This window comes from Rhea pennata, chromosome 2, assembly GCF_028389875.1.
Source record: "Rhea pennata isolate bPtePen1 chromosome 2, bPtePen1.pri, whole genome shotgun sequence".
Taxonomy (NCBI): Eukaryota; Metazoa; Chordata; class Aves; order Rheiformes; family Rheidae; genus Rhea; species Rhea pennata.
The window spans coordinates 16,636,653-16,657,135 of record NC_084664.1 but is presented as its reverse complement, the minus strand read 5'-3'; the positions used below and the strand labels follow the sequence as shown (position 1 = coordinate 16,657,135).

Below are 20,483 nucleotides of genomic sequence, written 5' to 3'. Positions count from 1 at the left end.
AACTCCGTCGCAGGTGACAGAGAAGAGGCCGGACTCCGTTGAGACGTCCTGGGGCTGGAGGGGCTGCGGGCAGCGGGCACCAAGCCACCCTCTCGCGTGGGAGGCGTCCACGGCTTTATTATTTTGTTATATTTTTCTCGATAACATTGAAAAAAAATTTATTGTATAGCTTAAGGACTTACATGCAGCTCTTTTAAAATATTGTTATACAGTATTTTTTAAATCCCCTTAACATTGCATATTTAGATGTTATAGGAGTAAACCCTATTTAAAAAAATATAAGTGGATATATTTACAACTGTAGACTATCAAATTCTTTTTAGTTATAAAGTGGCGTATCCCTAAAAGAGGACAAAGAACTGCACTGTGTGTTACGCTGCAGTCTGTCATAAAAAGAATCTAACACCCGATTGTGTCAAATTGCAAATTGAGTATGAGACTTCACACTGAGAGATGAATGGGAATGCTTCCCCTTCGTATTAAAAATATGCTTCACAATATTAATAGAGGAGGAAATCTGTCATGGTTTAGAGTGCCACAGACGAAGCTCTCACAGAATATTTCATGATGGTAAAAAGTAAACTCTATGAAAAATGTATTTAAGCAACTACTTGCTAGTAAATATTTGTCATGTGAAATGTTAAGTTAAATATTTAATTTCTTATTTGTTAACACTGAAATACAGTTTAAAAAAATGTTATTTGTTGATTTTTTTTTTTTTTTAATGTTTTAATTTAGAAGATTTTGAAGGATGTTAACCTGGTCTGAAGCAACCTTTTTGATATTCATTTCCAGCTGTGAAGAGCAAGCCACTCAAAGTTCAGGCTTGCTGCATTTCAGCCAACAAACTTGTCGCACAAAATTTAAATATGTCCTCCAGGCTTGCAGTAATGAACAAGTCTTAAATAACATCAAAAAAAATGTCTTGAAGGCAACAAGTTCACTTTTAAAAACATAGGAGCCAAAGGAGCTTCAACTGTAAGCTGTCATTCAAAATACAAGGAGTGAATCGTGATTAATATTGTAATCAAGATTTATAGAGAGTAGAGGAGAACAGATAAATCCAAAATGATATAAATGCACTAAATTGAAGAGGCAAGCTTGGATTTTAGTGAGTTTCTCTAATGTCACAGTATCTGTTTTAAAACTTGGTATTTTTCTGCAGCGTAAAAGGCTTGATTTTAGGAATACTGTGCTTGTATTTGTAAAGGGTTTTGAAATCCTTCAACAGAGGTCATTTGCAAACATAAATTACTGTAGGTTAGGTATATTTTACATTTTAAAGGTTTCACTTGGTGTCTTGTATCTTGTTTTCTACTCTTAGTGAAAGAAGATGAATGTGATTCTGATGCAGAAAATGAACAAAACCATGACCCTAATGTCGAAGAATTCCTTCAACAAGAAGATACAGCTGTTATTTACCCTGAAGCACCTGAGGAGGACCAGAGACAAGGCACACCAGAAGCTAGTGGTCAGGATGAAAATGGTAAAAATGTCACCAGTTCAGTTTTCAAGCAATGAATTGCACTAAGCACTTAATCCATAAGTTCTGTTTTATTTTAAAAGACAAGAATGCGTACACATGTAGCTCTTGAAATAAATGAACTTCTAACTTCAATAATTATGAGATGATGGGATCATCATTTAAAAATATCATTTACTCTCTAAAATCAGACATCCCTAGATTTAAAATCCAGCATTTTAGTTTTATTTGAGTCATCAGAGAATTGCTTGATATATTTAACCAGAATGAAAGTTTGACTTGGTAACTGCAGTCATTTATAAATACCTAAATGGTATTTTCAATAATACCCTAAATGGTATCTTCAGTAATAGGGAATATAAAATCAAACTGTCATACATGCGTTCAGCAGCGTTACATGAAAGAACAGAACACAGCAGCGTATTAAATATAACTGGACTGAATGAAGAAAATGTGGTCTTTTGTAAGAATAATTCAGGGTGTTTTATGTGATCTTTTAAAAAAAATGTTTGTAAAGAAAAAAAGTGAATTTATTAGGTAAAAGTTTTTTTATTAGCTGGTTAGTCCATGACAGTGCTTGTTTATTTTCCTGAAAAGACAGCAAAGGAGAAACCAGAAATTTTGTTTGTACAGAAATCTTTATGTGAAATAGAATAATGACTTCTTATTTTTCTTAATGGTAGCCTATTATGAAGTACTGACTTTATCTAATAGACTTTGAAAATATCATTTCATAATGAAATGAGAACTTTATTTTGACTAGTCTTCACTTTTAATTAGCTAATCTTTCCACTGTTACAGATTTGTATTTTAAAAGTCATTGTTCTATATTTGATTATTTTTAAACAGTAGGAAGCAAATTCAGTAGTAGAGTTTTAGATTTAAATAGAAATCTCTTTTTCTCTAAGGAAATTTCAAGCTTAGAATTTTCTTTTGAAGTGAGAAAACAGGTCATACTTTACTCATTTCTTCATCATGAGACACAAATTTGAAAACACACCTGTTCAGATTGCATTTGCAAACTGTGCTGCTTCCTGAGGTGTTGAAACACAAAAACTGCAGAGTTTCAACCAAACCGTATTACTTGATTGGAGTTCATTGCTATATAGGAATAGAGTTAAGCTTTTCAAAAGAATATAACTTTCTACATAGAGGGATAGGAGATTTTGTGTTCTAATAGTTTTTAAAAATGTATATATATAAATACAAAATGTCATTGTAACTATATTGTATTGAAGTCTATGGGAGAACTATGAATAGGGTAATGTTAATAATTTTGTTCTGTTATTTCAGAAGTTTTATACTATTAGTGAAAAGTCATTGAAATTGTGAAATCTGAACTGTGTACCTGCCTATTTATATACAGAAATAGGACCTAATATTTTTTGTTTCCCATTACAAGTTTTCCAGAATTAAAGTAAGACATATATTCAACAGTGACCTCTTAAAGTTATAATTTAAATCATTTAAAATTTTAATCTGTGATTGCAGTGGTAAAGATTGTCATTAGTTTTACAGACTTGCAATATGATTTCCATGTAATCATTAAAAGTAAACATTTATATTAATAATTTAAATTGTACCACACCTAGCCAGTTCACATGGAGGAATTCTGAGAATCATGATGTTGAAGAATGGTGTTTTAATCATTTAAAATAGAAAATGCCAACAAAATAGTGGTATTTGCTAATGTTATACAATTCCAAAACAGCGAACTGGTGAAATGCAGTGACAGAGAATGAAGGTCTTTATTAATGTGCTTTGTGAAACTGCCGTTTCCTCATTTGCTTCAGTGGAAACAGAACTTAAGCCAACATGCTTTTGAAATTTCCATTGAGGTGTATTTGTGCTGAAGTGAAGTATGTCATGTAAAATGAACTGTTAAGTGAGAAAAAATAATTGAGGAAACATACTCTGTCTACACATCTAGGGGCATGTTAATTTGGGGGCATTCTAGGAAATTCAGGAAAAGTGGAGACTTAAAGGAGTAAAATAACACAGAAAACAGAGAAATAGGAGTGTTGCCATCCTGTTACTATGAAGAGTGGAAAAAAGAACCTACGTGAAAGGAAAAGGGTTATTTTTTAACAATAACAAAAACTAATCTGACTTTTCTCATTTGCCTTGTCTGCTGTTGCAAGAGCAATGGCATGTTCAATAAATAGAAAGTCAGTAAATTCCACACAAACAAAAGGAATTGCTACTTTATGGAGCATATAATCAATCTATGGTAATGACTGCTGAAAGAGGTCATCCAGCTAAATAACTCAGAAGTACTTCCTAAAGTACTGGTTAATTTTTTTAGTATTAGTAATGTTTATAGTTATGCAACTTAAAATGATGTTCTATATAAATTTGCACCTGATGCTTCAGGGTGTAGAATAACGACACTCCACCTGCATCTCCTACTGTTAACTCAGCACAGTGGGATTGGTGCATTATTGCAGAATTTGCCGTCCATTTCCCTTGAAGCATGCAAGATCAGAAGGGTCAGCGGAATGTATTACACCTTATAGATTGATAGTCTGATAAATACAGCAAGCCCTGCATTTATGTAAGCACGCTCTTGTTATCTGTATAGAATATTATCTGTATAGCACACTCCTATAATCTGTAAAGAAATATTTTTTAAAATCTTTTTTAAATTATTTTTCTGAGCATAAGATGAATTACTGTATATGGAGGAAAAATATATTTTGATGTTAAGAAATGAGTCAATTTCATACACGGTGACTTCTCATAAATATTCTTGTCAGACTAATACTAAGGTTCAATAGGATTTCACTTTGTCATCTACTGAAAGAGAAGTAACCTCATCAAAGCCACTAGAATAATTCCATAGATTGTATTAGAATTTTATTTATAGCATCATTTGATACCTGTTCTTTCTGTCACTCATCTCTTTTTCCTGTGGACAGTACATTCTACTAGAAAGTACATGTTTATGTATAATTATAAAAATTATAAACCATATTTCTGTTCATTTTTTCAAGTTTTCCCTTCTCTTATAATTCCATGTTAGGTAAAGAGAAGGGAGGAGAGAAATTCTTCTCTACAGCTTGCAAATATTATTTATTCCATCAGAACTGAAAACAGGATGAACATTAAATGTTTCAGTGACAAATTACTTTGTAGGCATGATTCCAGGATTGCTGGTGATTGGGCTAACCAGACCTAGAAAGATTGAAACCATGTTTTGCAATTTTCAGGCAACTTTTTAATCAGAAATGTATATGCAGATGTTCTAATGCTGTTTAGGGCAGTCCAGTAGACTAACTTCAGTGGTTTGGGGTAATAATATTGTGCTGGCATTCTCCAGTGTACACTGGTGCAACTGTACCATACATAAGTAGTAACTTAATGCCTGTGAAAAAAAATCTAAATAATCATTATTCCTTTCCTAAAATATATGAAGCTTCCAGCAGCTTTTTTACAGTCATATATGTCTATGTAAAGCAGGTTTATTGATGTTAGTAAGCTTAGAGCTTATAGTTTATTTAAACATGGTATGTTGTCTCTCCTATGTAGGAACGCCAGATGCATTCTCACAACTACTTACTTGCCCATATTGTGATAGAGGGTACAAACGTTTTACCTCTCTGAAGGAACACATTAAATATCGCCATGAAAAAAATGAAGATAACTTTAGTTGCTCCTTATGCAGTTACACGTTTGCATATCGAACACAGCTTGACCGCCACATGACATCACATAAATCAGGAAGAGATCAAGTAAGTAGTTGTGAATTAAGTGTTTATTATCCCCTATAACAAGCAAAATACCAAGCATATAAGACATTAATATCAGACTGTCTATATGCTGATGTCCCAAACCTGTAGCACTTACTTAACAAACCTACTGCTGAAGTCAGACTTTTTCACTGGCTAACAAAGAATTAAATCTGAATGCCTATGCTTTCATTCATCTTAGTAACACAGTTGCATATAAATTTTTATTTTTGGAAGTACTTTATTGCACTTCTTTTTTCTGTACATTGGCTAATAATACACAAGTTGTGCCTCTTGTGAATTTAGTCTTAAATCTTAACTGAAACAGCTAAATTTTTATTTCTTAAATCCCATTTGGCAAATTCAGAGTTAAATGTGTCTGGTTTTGCCTTAAAGAGACAAAACGTTGTGTCAATTCATTTGCTTGTACTGTGAGATATAGTTTGTAAATACAAACCTTGTTATAAGGCAATTTATAAATAATTATTTGTGCATAAAGTACAGTGTTTCAATACTAAATAAAGCAACAAAAAAGCTTGAAGTTATTCTGAACTTGCTGACTTGAAATGCCTTCCTTCTGTAACTTAGCCAGCTCATTACTACTGAAGGTCCTGAGGTTCTGTTCCCCTTTCCTTATTTTGCTTTTCTTCTTTTATCTCCATTATTTGCCATAATCCATCTCCATTACATGCTTCCATAGTTTATCTGAGGTACTCAGGCTCAGGAACCAATTGAAACTCATTGAAATAGCCAGGAATTACCCTAGAATAAAAAAATATGTGGTCTACCACGGCTTTAGAGAGGTAGGGGCATGGAAGTGTGATGCCTTCTGACAACAGACTGAAAAGATGGAGACTCTTCAGAGAGGAGACAGGAGAGATACACTGAAGAAAGATACAAAAAAATGAAGAATGAAAAGAAAGTAAATGGAGAGTTCCTTTACTATTTCTTGCAGAAGAACTTCCATTAAACTGAAAAGCTATAATCTATAATATATAATTTATAATAATATGGGAGATATTCTTTTACATGTTAACCCTTTTCTATAAATTATCATGAAGTCTGTTTTTAACAGAGTTAAAAATGTGTTGTGCATTTTTATACCTGAGAATTTATACTCATAGGTAAATTAAATCAGAAAAATTACTACAAGAAGTATCAGCCATCCTGCTGCAAGGATATTATTGTCTCACAAGGTCTGGAATAACCTCAAACCGGGTATTATCTGGCAAGGGAGTTTTTTTTATTTAAAAGTATTTCCCATCCATGTCTATCCCATTGTTTTACTGGTTTGGCTTCCATGTAAAAGGTTTTATTGTCTTATGTATAGCTTCTATTTCTGTCTCTGAAATCTGTAAATGCTTTTTGTATATTCTGGTCATTGTGAACTACCAAAATTTGTTTAAAGTTATAATTTGGATAATTTATTTTCAATTTTTTTCAACTAGAAGCCTAAAACAAGAAGAAAAAAAAGGTTGGAGGAAATGGAATTGCTATTTTTTTCAAATAGTTTTGATGAAAGGAGAAAAAATACCTAGCAAGTAAACAAACTTAGAAAAATTAGTATAAAGGGATACTTAAATTTTATTGCTGCAGGAGATGTTTCAGATATATTAATGGCCTTATACTTTTGAAGGCACTGAATAACTGTTCTTAATTTGTTTTAGTTTTTTTCTCAACAATCAATGAATGATCTGTAACTAGTCTATTAAAATTTCGCATTGCCATGGATATAGCTGAGAAGTGATAGGTCTTCAGGACCTCAGTACTTATATTTCCTATTTTCCAGAAAAACCTTTGCAGGATTACCATTCATTAGTAGTTGTTCTCTAGTATGAAAAAAGTGGACTTCAGTCAAAAGCAAGGTAAACATTTGATGCAGAGCAGTATTAGTGGCGTAGCAGACCTTAATGCTGATATTTCTGTTTAGAGCTCTTTGAAGGATCCAGAAAGTAATATGGAGTATTATACTGTGCATGCTGAGGTTAATTCTTTAATGAGCAGAAAGCCAGTTGTATAAAGTGCATTTTAAAGAGCAAAATTTGATAAGGGCAACATGAGTTTCCATGCATTGGAAGCAGAGCATTGGAATTTTGAAACTAGGACAGAAATATTTTTGAAAGATTGAAAGCATCCAATAATATTTCGTATTACTATTTTTCTAGTTCAGCAGTTGCAGTAGCTGTATGCTGAGATCCTTTAACTGTATAATCTCAAGTCAAACAGTAGTAGCTGATCCTCTGCAGGCTTAAGTAAATCCTGGCGTGGCGATCTAAACTCAGTGAAGTTAGCTCCTGAAAGGAAAGCGCACTCAGACACAATCTTCTAGAACGTCATCTTCAAGGTACTTAGTTAAACAAAGCTCAGAAGATGTGTAGATTAGCAAAAGACAGCTGATAAACCAGGCAGTAAGGGTCAGGTGCTAATCAGAAGTGAGAGTGGAGAGCTCTCTGCAGAAATTTGAAGGGAGGTAGGGAGGAGACCACAGGGACTGAGACTGGAGCTGCTGGGAGGTGAGAATACCAACTTGAACAAATGCTTTTCCCAAGGGATATAGATTTCTTTCACTCACAAAGGAGTTTTGCAAATGTACCTGTTCCATTTAGGGACTTGCATTTGATTAGAGAAGGGGAAATACTTCTTTATTTGTATCAGCAGTATTTGGGAGTGAAGACAAAGTGTGTTAGAAACAAGCGTGTGCTGTACTATGGATGTGCTAGGGAGTGAGACACTGTTGCACTCCACACAAGGAATTTTCCACTTAGAAAAATACGTAGTATTTTTGTAGCAGAATATTTCCCTGCCTTATTTGTTATATAGTGAAAAAGTGTTAATATTATAGTTCAATGTATCTCAGTAACTAACGTGAAAATGTTTTTTTTTTTTTTCTTCTCTTTTTCCTCTCAGGGAGTTATTAGTGTTTTGGGGAGCCCCAACTACATTTTCATTGGAGTAATGTCACTATTAAGGTTATTCCTGAGATCAGTATAATGCATTCGATTCTACAGATGTATTTTATCAGATATATTACTGTCCTCAGGAGCACTGATACCATTGTTGCTGCTACTTAGTGGCTTCTTCCAAAATGTCTGCTATCCCTTATAGTGCCCAGTGGAAAATAAGCTATCCTCAAGAAAAATTTAGCGCCCTTTTGTTACAGAGAAGAAACAAATGCAGACAAGCTGTATGGTTACCCACACTTAAGGTCAATGAGAAATGGACCATTTTAAAAGTAAACAGGTCTGTACTGGATTTGCTATGGAAAAACACCATACATTGACCTTTGAAAAAGATTTGGGGGAGTAGTGGCAGAGGAGACCATTTGTTACATCTTCAAATATGGTCTGTGAAGGAAATACCATGAATTCTTCTATGAACATAATAAAAATATCTGCTGAATACTGAATAATTATGCAAAACTTTGAAGATGTGAAGATCAATCACCTATTTAATAGTCCTTTATAAAATTCCATTTGCTGAATGAATATTGTTAGATGTAGGCAGAAGCAGAAAAGTAAGTAGAAAAGGTGCTGGAGAAAAACAGTGGCTCCCTTTTTCCAAGTTACTTTCTCTCCTGCAGTGTGCTCTATATTTACGATCAATGGGAAATGGACTTTTGCTAAAGGAGCCATTGATAGGATTTGGATGATCCTGTTTGCATTAGTATGTAATTACCTACCAGCCCATGTCACTGTAATTAGAATTATAATTATCGTATTTTATGTTTTTGTTATATTGTTTATATATATATATATATATAAACAAAAACAATATACATACATTTATATATACACTATATATATATTTATATATATAGTGTGTATATATATATAGCTTAGTTGTCATCATCTAGCATCTGTAACATATAAAGGAGGATGGGGTGTTTGATGATTTGGATTGCATATCTCATATGAGAGTGCTCAAGCTTCCTGATCCAGCAAATTGTACAGCAAAATGTTCTTAAGATCGAAAGTCATAAATATGAGCATCGTGCTGCCTTTTTACTCAGACCGATTTCTCCAACACAGATCTTAGTCCCCAGTTGCCATGCCTTCACTCACAGAATAGTCTCAACACTAGGTTTCTGCTCAGCGTGCTGCCCACCACAGCAGTAGGTGTAGGAGCTCCTGGCCACAGTTCCACATACGAGGAAGTTCACATACATCAGCTGACCTGTAGTAACTGCCTGTATGCAAACGGTTTCCCCAGAGTACATGAATAGCTCTGTTAATGAGTTTATGAAAATATTTGCCACAGTTACCAAAAATTTGCAGCTGCATCCAAATGATGGTAGTATATTCTTTACCAAAATTAGCTCTACTTAAAAAGGAGTTTGAACCTCCATTTCACACTGGTAATTAAGCAGCTCCAACTTTTAAAATGTATGTTATTTTTTACTTTAATCATACACATTCATAGATTTATGCAATTTGTAATAAAACACAGCAGCATAAATTTAAATGTCTTGCTTAGCTTTTGTCATTATTTAAAGCTAGTATAATTCTAAAGCTAAATTAAAAATAAGTTGAAACTTAACAATAAAAGCTCTCACAAGGCAAAATATAGTCTTGTGAGCTCTGAAAATAATTTCAGAGCTTCAATGCAAATAGTGAAAAATTTGATGTTATGTACTAGAGAAGTCTCTCAATATTGTTACTTATTTTAATTCATTTTTTTGTATTTATTTGGGGAATTAATTGTGACAGAGAATGCCTCTGTTACTGAGCCATCTTCCGAGTAATCACGTACCACCATTACCTAAAGGGATCCAAGACTAACAGTAAGAGTTGGAAGCATGCAATGGAAAAATCAAGTCAGCTGATTAAACTTTAAACAGGCTATGTTACACTTTAATGTTTCTTTGTCCTGAGTGCCATATACTTTGGCATATTTGGTGGTTTGGGGGGCTTCTTTGTTTTTTTGTTTTCACAGGTAGAATTAGTATGTATTTTGGAACTTCTTACATAACATGTCAGTGCAACCCTTATCTGAAGTTAGGATAAGGGTCTTTTTACACTGCTAGACTTATTCAGAAAATATACTTGGTTCAGTTTTAATGTAACTTCTAATTTGTTGCTTTTTTTACATAATACATACCACCTTCAGACCCATAAAATTATGATTGCTATATTCAGTTTTGTGTTGTATGTTCTTTGTAGCGCTAGCAATTTTGTTCCAATATACTATGCTGTTCTGTGCAATAATTATGAATTCTTTCTTACAGAGACATGTGACGCAGTCCAGCGGTAATCGAAAATTCAAGTGCACTGAATGTGGAAAAGCTTTTAAATATAAACATCATCTAAAGGAGCACCTACGAATTCACAGTGGTAAATAAACCAAAGCATTAGATTATGTAGCTAATATTGTGATTTCTACTCTTGCTAACTTTGGTTTGATATCTCTCTTGTCAGTCTAAATTTAAAATACTAGTGCTTTCCTTTTTCTTCCTCTGAGACTCTGTAACTACTGAGTGAAGCCTTCAGCTGACTGCAGGAAATATGTAGGATAACTCAGGAGGATTTGTAGCTGTGGCTTAAGATCTGATACTTACAGAAAGCTTCACTTGTAGCAGGAGGAATGGGGGCTCTAGTCCTTTTTAGCTAGTCTGTTTTTTCTCAATTGTTTGCAGAGCACTCAGCATATTATGACCCTTGTTAGAAAATTTTAATTGATAATAGTAAGTATACAGCAACTGTACTTCCAACTGTGGCTGTGATTTTCATCATTCAAGACTAAATTGCATTAAGGTAGCCTCAGGATACAGATCTGAAATTGTGATATGTTGTCACAGCAGTATATGTTCCAATTTATAAGAAAATCTAACAGCTTAGTCTCTTAAAAGATGTCAGTTTCTCACCTTAACCTGAGTTTACCCATTCACAGTAAGTCTAAAAACAAGGCTTTAGGCCATCTTTTCCTTTTGTATCTGTTGCTTAGCCATGGTAGTAGCAATTAAGTGTGCTTTCTTTGGATGTCCTACTTCAGCAAACATCACCTTCATTTCCATAGGACAGTGGCATCTCTGTGTGTGAGCACACAGTCAACATATTTTTCAGTCTAAAGAAAGCCGGTTGTTCTGGCTTTTTCCTTTTCCTCCTTAACACAGATGCTCTGAAAAGCCAGCACTGCCTATAGGTGTAACAATTGCATAGTGGTATGCAGCTTCCTGACAGCTTAAGCCAAGATTTATCTCCGAAGGCGAACATACATCTGTCTTCTGCATGTCTGGCTTCCCTTTAACTTCAACTTTGCTTGTTTTTATTCAGCTGATGGTTATTATAGGAAGATATTATACTGAATATGTTCTATTTGAATTTACTGCAATAAAATATGCTTCTTATATCTTTATGATTTGTATTTATGCCATTTTTATATTTACTTTGATTAGTCATACCTTAATTTCTTTCCTTTCTGCAGTAGTTTATGCTGCTTCTGAAGTTAGTAGTGTTACTACTTGAATGGAGTTTAATGAAATCCACAAGTATAATACAGAGCTCATTTATATGATAGTGTAGACAGTACTGGGAAATAGAAGACTTTATCATGATTATTGGGTCCTATCCTGTATTTCCTATTGGATCACGATGAAACTTACGGAAGGATCCTAGGATCAGAGCTATAGAGGACATAATCGATCTGTTCAATTCATTGTAAAGGTTTTTTTTTTTCTCTAGAGCTCTTTGAGAGGTCAATTTGGTATATTCTTTTCCAGTTACTGTCACTTGATAAAATTACACTGTAACCCAGTAAAATACTTGCATACCCTTTCTTTCTTTTCTCTCTCTCTCTTTTGTTTTTTTTTTTTTTTGTTTGTTTGTTTGTTTTTCGTTTTTTTTGTTTTGTTTTTTTTTGTTTTTAGGAGAGAAGCCATATGAATGCCCAAACTGCAAGAAACGTTTTTCTCATTCTGGTTCATACAGTTCACACATAAGCAGTAAGAAGTGTATTGGTTTGATGCCCGTGAATGGTCGAGCTCGGTCAGGGCTCAAGACGTCTCAGTGCTCCTCCCCTTCCCTTTCTGCATCACCAGGTAGCCCAGCAAGACCACAGATACGACAAAAAATAGAAAATAAACCCTTGCAAGAGCAACTTCCTGTTAACCAAATTAAAACTGAACCTGTGGATTATGAATTCAAGCCCATAGTGGTTGCTTCAGGAATTAATTGTTCAACCCCTTTGCAGAATGGGGTTTTTAGTGGTGGTAGCCCATTGCAGGCAACCAGTTCTCCTCAGGGTGTGGTGCAAGCTGTTGTTCTACCAACAGTAGGTCTGGTGTCTCCCATAAGCATCAACTTAAGTGACATTCAAAATGTACTTAAAGTGGCAGTGGATGGTAATGTTATAAGGCAAGTATTGGAAAACAATCATGCTAATCTTGCATCCAAAGAACAAGAAACAATCAGCAATGCATCTATACAACAAGCTGGCCATTCCCTCATTTCAGCTATCAGTCTTCCTTTGGTTGACCAGGATGGGACAACCAAAATTATCATCAACTACAGCTTGGAGCAGCCAAGTCAACTTCAGGTTGTTCCACAAAATCTAAAAAAGGAAAACCCTGTTCCTACAAACAGTTGCAAAAATGAAAAATTACCAGAAGATCTTACAGTGAAGTCTGAGAAAGATAAGAACTTTGAAGGAGAGACCAATGATAGCACTTGTCTTCTTTGTGATGACTGTCCAGGAGATCTTAATGCACTTCAAGAATTAAAGCACTATGAACCGAAAAATCCTCCTCAGCTTCCTCAGTCCAGTGGAACAGAAGCTGAGAAGTCTGAATCCCCTATCCCATCAGACACTGGGGAGAACAACTTATCTCCTGGTCAGCCACCTTTAAAGAACCTTTTATCGCTCCTAAAAGCATATTATGCATTAAATGCACAACCAAGCGCAGAAGAGCTTTCAAAAATAGCTGATTCAGTAAACCTACCGCTAGACGTGGTAAAAAAGTGGTTTGAAAAAATGCAAGCTGGACAAATTTCTGTGCAGTCCTCTGGACCATCTTCTCCTGAACAAGTTAAATTAAGCTGTCCCGCAGAAAACAATGATCAAGCAGGACCTACAGATGTGGGTGAACCCCAGAACAGCACAAGTAATTCACAAAATCCTGTCAGTATCAAATCTCAGACTCTATCAGAGGGATCAACTCAAAATGGTTCACGCAGTAGCACACCATCCCCATCGCCACTAAACCTTTCTTCATCAAGAAATTCACAGGGTTATACGTACACAGCAGAAGGTGTACAAGAAGAGCCACAAATAGAACCTCTTGACCTTTCACTACCAAAGCAACATGGAGAATTATTGGAAAGATCTACCATAACTAGTGTTTACCAGAACAGTGTTTATTCTGTCCAAGAAGAACCTTTGAACTTAACTTGTGCAAAAAAAGAACCACAAAAGGACAACAGTATTACAGACTCTGATCCTATTGTAAATGTAATCCCACCAAGTGCCAATCCCATAAATATTGCTATACCTACAGTCACTGCCCAGTTACCTACAATTGTTGCCATTGCTGACCAGAACAGTGTTCCATGCTTAAGAGCTCTCGCTGCCAATAAGCAAACCATTTTGATTCCACAGGTGGCTTATACATATTCTACTACAGTTAGTCCTGCCGTTCAAGAAACACCACCAAAACAGACCCAAGCCAATGGAAATCAGGTACTTTAAATTTCTATGTATTCCTGGATGTTGTGTTTGGCACATTCATTCAGTATCCTTACTAAGCTAGCAGAAAAATGTCAAGATTAATTAAACACAGTAAACTAGCATGTTTATTTGGCTTGGTTGTTGATGAGTAATGAATATTACTGCTAACTCCTCTGCAAAGCTAGTCAGCTTGAGTTCAGACTGAGACAAACTATGGTTTTCTGCCTACACAGGTCAGTTCTTCACTATATTCATTCCAAAGTGTCTTCTGGAACATTAGTGCTCAGTATTTTAAAGCCAGTTCAATCCTAATCAAAACGCAACGTAAAGCCATTGCTTGCACTTCTTGCTGGCTCCATACCGCCTCCTTTTTCGTGCATCCAGAAAGCTTGGAACTTCTTGCTGCTTTCTCTGCCCTGTGCTGTGATACTTCCCTACATTAATTTCTGGGTTCAAAGACTAACTGAACTCATCCCATACAATAGTGACCCTGTAAACAAAATTCAGATGCATTTTCAATTGGAAATAGGACAGGAAATATCTTCTGTATTTGCCATTCCTGTGTCTTGTTCTGTTCCTTCCTGGCTACTTTCAGATGTGATCTGATCAGAGTCCGTTCTGCAACATTTCCTATGCATGTTGAGGTAGGGACGGAGCAGAATATGAAAGTGACTCATGCAAAGGTGTAGCATTTTTAACTGAAATTAACATAAATTAACATAAAACTGAGGAAGTTTTATGTGGAAACTTCCTCAAAAAAGCCTTAACCTTCATAAAATCTGTGAAATAGCAAGATGTGAGTGACAAACATTACTTTAGAAATACAGCTAAATATTTAGTTTGATCTTTGAAGTTCCTAACCGCTGCTTGAAGTACTTTATAACTCTGTAGTCTTCCTTCCCTCCTGAACATTGCACTTATTTTCTAGGCCTTAAAACGTGATGTATCAGTTTAGTTTAGATCTCACCAACAGTCAAATTTGAGTATGACTGAAGTCAGTCACACTGAGAATTGTGTGTACATATGGTGGCAGGGACCAGAACAGACATAGGCAGTAGACTTTTGCTGGCTATGTAAGTCTAAAAACTTTGTTTGTCTATTTACTGAATTGAACGAAAACAGCAGTACAGCTCTAGGTTACATCTTATAAACTTGTCTACTTTAACAGTGCTTTTTTTGGTGGGGTGAGCTCAACCTTCTCTGTAATTTTTTTAAGGATGAAAGGCAAGACACTAGCTCAGAAGGAGTATCGAACGTAGAAGATCAAAATGATTCTGATTCAACACCCCCAAAGAAAAAGATGAGAAAGACAGAAAATGGGATGTATGCATGTGACTTATGTGACAAAATATTCCAGAAGAGCAGTTCATTATTGAGACATAAGTATGAACACACAGGTAGGTAGTAGGAAATGGAGTTTCAAATCATCAGCGTATTGGTAGTGAGTAATCAGTAATCTTGACTGGAATCCAGTTCTCAGAATGTGTTGGGAGAGCAGAAGGAGGTATAATAGTGCTTATTATTGTTTGGGCTCAAAGTTTTTCAGAAAAGTGTGTTTTGTATGTTTATCTGTCAAACAATGCTGTTCCATGTTTCTTCTTTACGTTTTTAAGAACTAAATCCTGAACTGAAAAATAGTTTTTCTTCCATCTGGCTTATGGACAATCAGCTGTGAGCCATGATCTGCAAACAGAGATTTCTTATTTCTAATTTACTTTCTAAAGTAAAGGGAGGAGTGGCTGTTACCATAGAGGGCTGTGCTGCCATTCAGAGGGACCTTGACAGGCTGGAGAGATGGGGAGAGAGGAAGCTCATGAAGTTCAACAAAGGGAGGTACAGGGTCCTGCACCTGGGGAGGAATGACCCCATGCACCAGTTTAGGTTAGAGGCTGACCTGCTGGAAAGCAGTGGAGCTTTCCGGTGGAGAAGGACCTGGGAGTCCTGGTGGACAACAAATTGGCCATGAGCCAGTAATGCGCTCTTGTGGCCATGGCAGCCTGGGGTGCATTAGGAAAAGTGTTGCCAGCAGGTCAAGGAAGGTTGTGTTGCCCCTTTACTCAGCTCTGCTGAGGCCACATCTAGAGTCCTATGTCCAGTTCTGGGTTCCCCAATACAAGACAGACATAGAACTACTGGAGTGAGTCCAGTGAAGGGCTACTCAGATGATTAAAGGATAGGAGCATCTCCCCTGTGAGGAAAGGCTGAGGGAGTTGGGACAGTTCAGCCTAGAAAAATGCCGAAGGGAGATCTTATCCATGTCTGTAAGGATATCTTAAAGGAGGGCATAGAGAAGGTGGGGCTAGACTTTTCTCAGTGGTGCCAGCGACAGGAAAAGAGGCAACAGGCACAAACTGAAACAGAAGAAGTTTCACCTGAATATGAGGAAGACCTTCTTTCCTGTGAAGGTGACAGAGACTGGAACAGGTTGCCCAGAGAGGCTGTGGAGTCTCCTTCTCTGGAGATATTCAAAGCCCACCTGTCTAACATGCTCTAGGTGCCCCTGCTTGAGCAGGGGGGTTGGGTTGGATGATCTTCAGGTCCCTTCCAACCTCAACCTTTCAATATTTTGCTTTGTTGAACTATAAACAAGAATTAAGAGAAAAGGAACATCTAAACATATGATACTTTACATTAAAGGCAGTATATCTAGCATGAAGTATTTTCAAGTTGAGCCAAATTGGCAATCATCTAAGTTAATTGACATTCATTAGACTTAGAATGTAGCCCCAGAAGAACACCCATTCAGCATTGATATTTATTTTTAATTTCATCTAATTTTTCCTTTTGGCTCCAGACTGGCATTTTCACTCTTATAGCCATTGCTGCCTTATATATTTTTTTAAAATAGTCTTTTCTGGGATTTCTTCAAAGAATTTTCGCTTTTTCTTTTTTAGTTGTCTATATAATATGTAGAAATATTAGTTTTTTTGTTTCATCTCATTTAAATACAGAATTCAAAAGATACAGAACCCCCTTTTCTTTACTATTTGATCAAATTTCTCACGTTTTATTTGTTAAGAGTTTTTATTTTCATATCTTTCCTATTCTGAAACTCTTTCAACTCCTTATTTTCATAACACAATTGTTCTTTCTGTTCTACTTTTTGATTAAGTATCATGTTCAGATGTGGTGTTTGTTTGATAAAGTTAGACATGGAAATACTGTTCTTCTGTATAGAGCAACCAGAAAGCTGCTGTCTCATTGTCTGTGTCTTTTAGATCTGGGCTGAGCCTATGCAAAATTGTTTTGCCTAACAACTTTGAGTGTTGAAAACAAAATAACATAACTGGGTTCCTGCTGTGTTTACAAGAGACTCTAAAAACAGCAACAGAAAGGCAACAAGAAGAAAGCTGTGAAACAGAGCAGAAAAAGAATTAAACAAATTCAGAGATTTTTCTGTTTAATATATGTGTACTCAGTAAGTTTTGTACATGAAGCACTCACCTGTGCCAACCTGGATTTTAGGATGATTTTCCTTTTACCTCTAACATGGTGCAAAGGTTTTGCACACAAAAAATTAATACAAAAGTTGACTTGATTTAAAATTTGCAGCAATATAGGAAAAAAAGAGTTAAAATGATTTTGAATTTGAATAACTTACTGCAAGAAAAGAAATCTCCCTTTCTAATTCATACATACTGAGCCAATTTGTGCTAAAAGTTGCATCTGAGAATCTGTTTATCCTTTGATGTATAACTTTCCTAAAAAGCTTGCGAGTTACCCTTGACTCATGGGGTCTTGTAACACCATGTCTCATGTGACAATCTCAACCTGAATAACGGTAGAACATCTTGTTAAATAGAATTATTAATTATTGGCAATACATTTACCATTAGCATTTTAAATGGAAAGCAACGATGTAAAATTTAAAACTTCAGATAAAAGAGCTCCAAATGTCTATGGTTTATTTTTTAGGTAAAAGACCTCACGAGTGTGGAATCTGTAAAAAAGCATTTAAACACAAACACCATTTGATTGAACATATGCGACTGCATTCTGGAGAAAAGCCCTACCAATGTGACAAATGTGGAAAGCGTTTTTCACACTCTGGGTCTTATTCTCAGCACATGAATCATCGCTACTCCTATTGCAAACGAGAGGCAGAAGAGCGTGATGGCACAGAACAGGAAGAGACGGGACAAGAGGTCCTCAACAACGACCACGTTGGTGCCAGAGCATCTCCATCACAGATCGACTCAGATGAGAGAGAGAGTCTAACCAGGGAAGAAGAGGAAGACAGTGAAAAAGAGGAAGAGGAGGAGGAAGAAAAAGAGTTGGAAGGACTTCAGGAAGAAAAAGAATGTAGAAAATTTCAAGAAGTAGAGGATGAAGAAGAAGAAGGGAAAACTGAAGGTAACAAGAATGATGAAGCTGTAGATCAAGGAAGCAATGCAGAACCAGAAGTTACACAGAATGACGGGCAGGTGTCAGAAGAAAAAACAAATAAAGCTTAAATGATAGTTTTTTCTATAAGGAAAAAAAAATTGGTAATGAAGTTCATTCTATATTATACATGCTATTCATGGAAACGCAGTAGCCTGCATACTGTGATTTCTGTTCACTACTGTGTAAAAAAATATATATATAAAAAAGAAAAAAAAAAGAAATCCAGGTGTGCCTGAACCTCAAACTTAGTAATTTTTCACACAGCTTTCAAAGTTAGGAAAAAGTTTGTAACATGAAGCAGATTAGAAAAATACAGTGACTCTGGAAGCAAAGATTTACCAGGTTGTAAGAAGCCTGATTTATTAGACAAGCATCTGGCATTGTTTGTTTTATCAGTATTAATTTTCATTCTTAAGTTGATTAATTTTTAAGTTGTACAATTGGGAGAGATTTATATGATTTCTTTTTTTAATGGTAAAACATTTCCTAAATCCGCTTCAGTATTTTATTGTTTTTAAAATGTGAGAACTTCTGCACTACAGAATTCCCTTTTGCAGAAACCCATAATGCAGTTGCAAACAGTGCTTGGCTACCTTTGTAAATTCAGCCTAGAAGGTAGCAGTTTATAACATTAGATGTTGTAGTAGAGCATATTATCATTTAAAGTGTATTGTTAGCCTTAAGAAAGCAGAGATGATAGAAGAACTGAAGTTTCTTACTCATGTGGTTAAAAATGTAGTTGAAAAGATTGTTGTTGAGTTCTGATTGCAGGGACTAACAGTGTTAATACTGGAAAGGACAGCAAAGTCGTCAAAATCAGTGTTTGTAATTGTGTTTTGAGTATGTAGTAACAATATGAAGGATATGATATGAAGCTTTGTATCTTCTTTGGCCTTATGCAAGACCTGTGTGCTGTAAGTGCCATTTATCAGTATTATAAAGGCTCTAACAAGCCTTTATCCAATGTGTGGCCTACAATAACTAGCATTTGTTGATTTGTATCAAACTTCTAAACTAATCATGGGGAAAAAACACTCAGCCATCAGAGAAGTAAGAACACTGGTATATTTCATTATTTAATTATTTGGTGGTATTTTTGGTTAATACCTGACTTGCAGAATTTCTCTACAATAATTACAAGGGAAATTTTCTAATCTGCTTTATTGCTTTATTGGTTTACTTTAATTTCAGACACATACATGAAATGTTATCTGGCTCATAAGTATTTTCAAATGTTAGTTATTATGGACCCCATTTATTAACAATGTTAGCTGATTTTTACCTATCAGTATTATTTTATTTCTTTTAGTTTATAGATCTGTGCAACATTTTGTACTGTATGTCTTCAAATCTGGCAGTATTAATACCCTTCTTACTGACATATGTACCTTTTTAGTTTTAGAAAACTTTTATATTTATGTGTCTTATTTTTATATTTCTTTATTTATTACACAGTGTAGTGTATAATACTGTAGTTTGTATTAATACAATAATATATTTTAGTATGAAAATTTGGAAAGTTGATAAGATTTAAAGTAGAGATGCAATTGGTTCTCTTGCATTGAGATTTGATTTAACAGTGTTATGTTAACATTTATACTTGCCTTGGACTGTAGAACAGAAGAATTAAAATGGGAATGTATTAATTTTACAATTGCAATCAATTCATTTTACCTTTACCCAGTTTTTAATATAAAGCTCTTAAATTTTAAAATTCACTGTGTGACTAATAGCATGATGCTCTGCAGTTTTATTAAGAGATTAGTCTAACCATAAAACTCTCATTTCCTTAGTAAGCCAAATTAGAATAATCTTATAAACAGTGTTGGGAACAACGTTTAACATTTTTGTGCCAATTTGTTCCTGTATTCATGTATGTATGTTACAAATCTGAAGCTTCATTTTTAAGTTCCTTGTTACATCATGGTCATTTTCTAGTTTTTTACCAGACTCCCCATCTCACAATAAAATGCGTCAACAAGTCTGACTTACTGTCATTATTCTTGTAATTTTAAAAATATATTTTAAATTATTTCTATGAGCTGTCATTCAAGCCTGGTTCTTGCTTCAGTAGAGATACTCACTTTAAGTTGCATGTAAGGAGCATGTAAGTGAAAGAAAGATTTGACTGTGTGCAGGTGAAGAGATTGCTACCGTGGGTTATTGATTGTACAAACGTTAGAAGAATAGCTAAGCTTTCAAAACAAACTATGTGTTTTTATGATTAC

The 20,483-nt window shown here is 35.1% G+C and overlaps 1 protein-coding gene across 2 annotated transcripts in view; it reads left to right on the top strand.

Moving 5' to 3' along the window:
- The window catches only part of ZEB1 (zinc finger E-box binding homeobox 1), a 126,201-nt gene extending 105,959 nt beyond the window's left edge, over window positions 1-20,242 (top strand). For both annotated transcript variants that reach the window (XM_062568947.1, XM_062568948.1), the window contains exons 4-9: window positions 1,325-1,486; window positions 5,012-5,214; window positions 10,436-10,541; window positions 12,074-13,881; window positions 15,086-15,266; window positions 17,785-20,242. In XM_062568947.1, coding sequence (XP_062424931.1) covers window positions 1,325-1,486; window positions 5,012-5,214; window positions 10,436-10,541; window positions 12,074-13,881; window positions 15,086-15,266; window positions 17,785-18,323 — 2,999 coding nt within the window. In that variant the 3' untranslated portion in view covers window positions 18,324-20,242. The remainder of the gene's footprint in view (window positions 1-1,324; window positions 1,487-5,011; window positions 5,215-10,435; window positions 10,542-12,073; window positions 13,882-15,085; window positions 15,267-17,784) is intronic.
- Window positions 20,243-20,483: the final 241 nt, after the last annotated feature.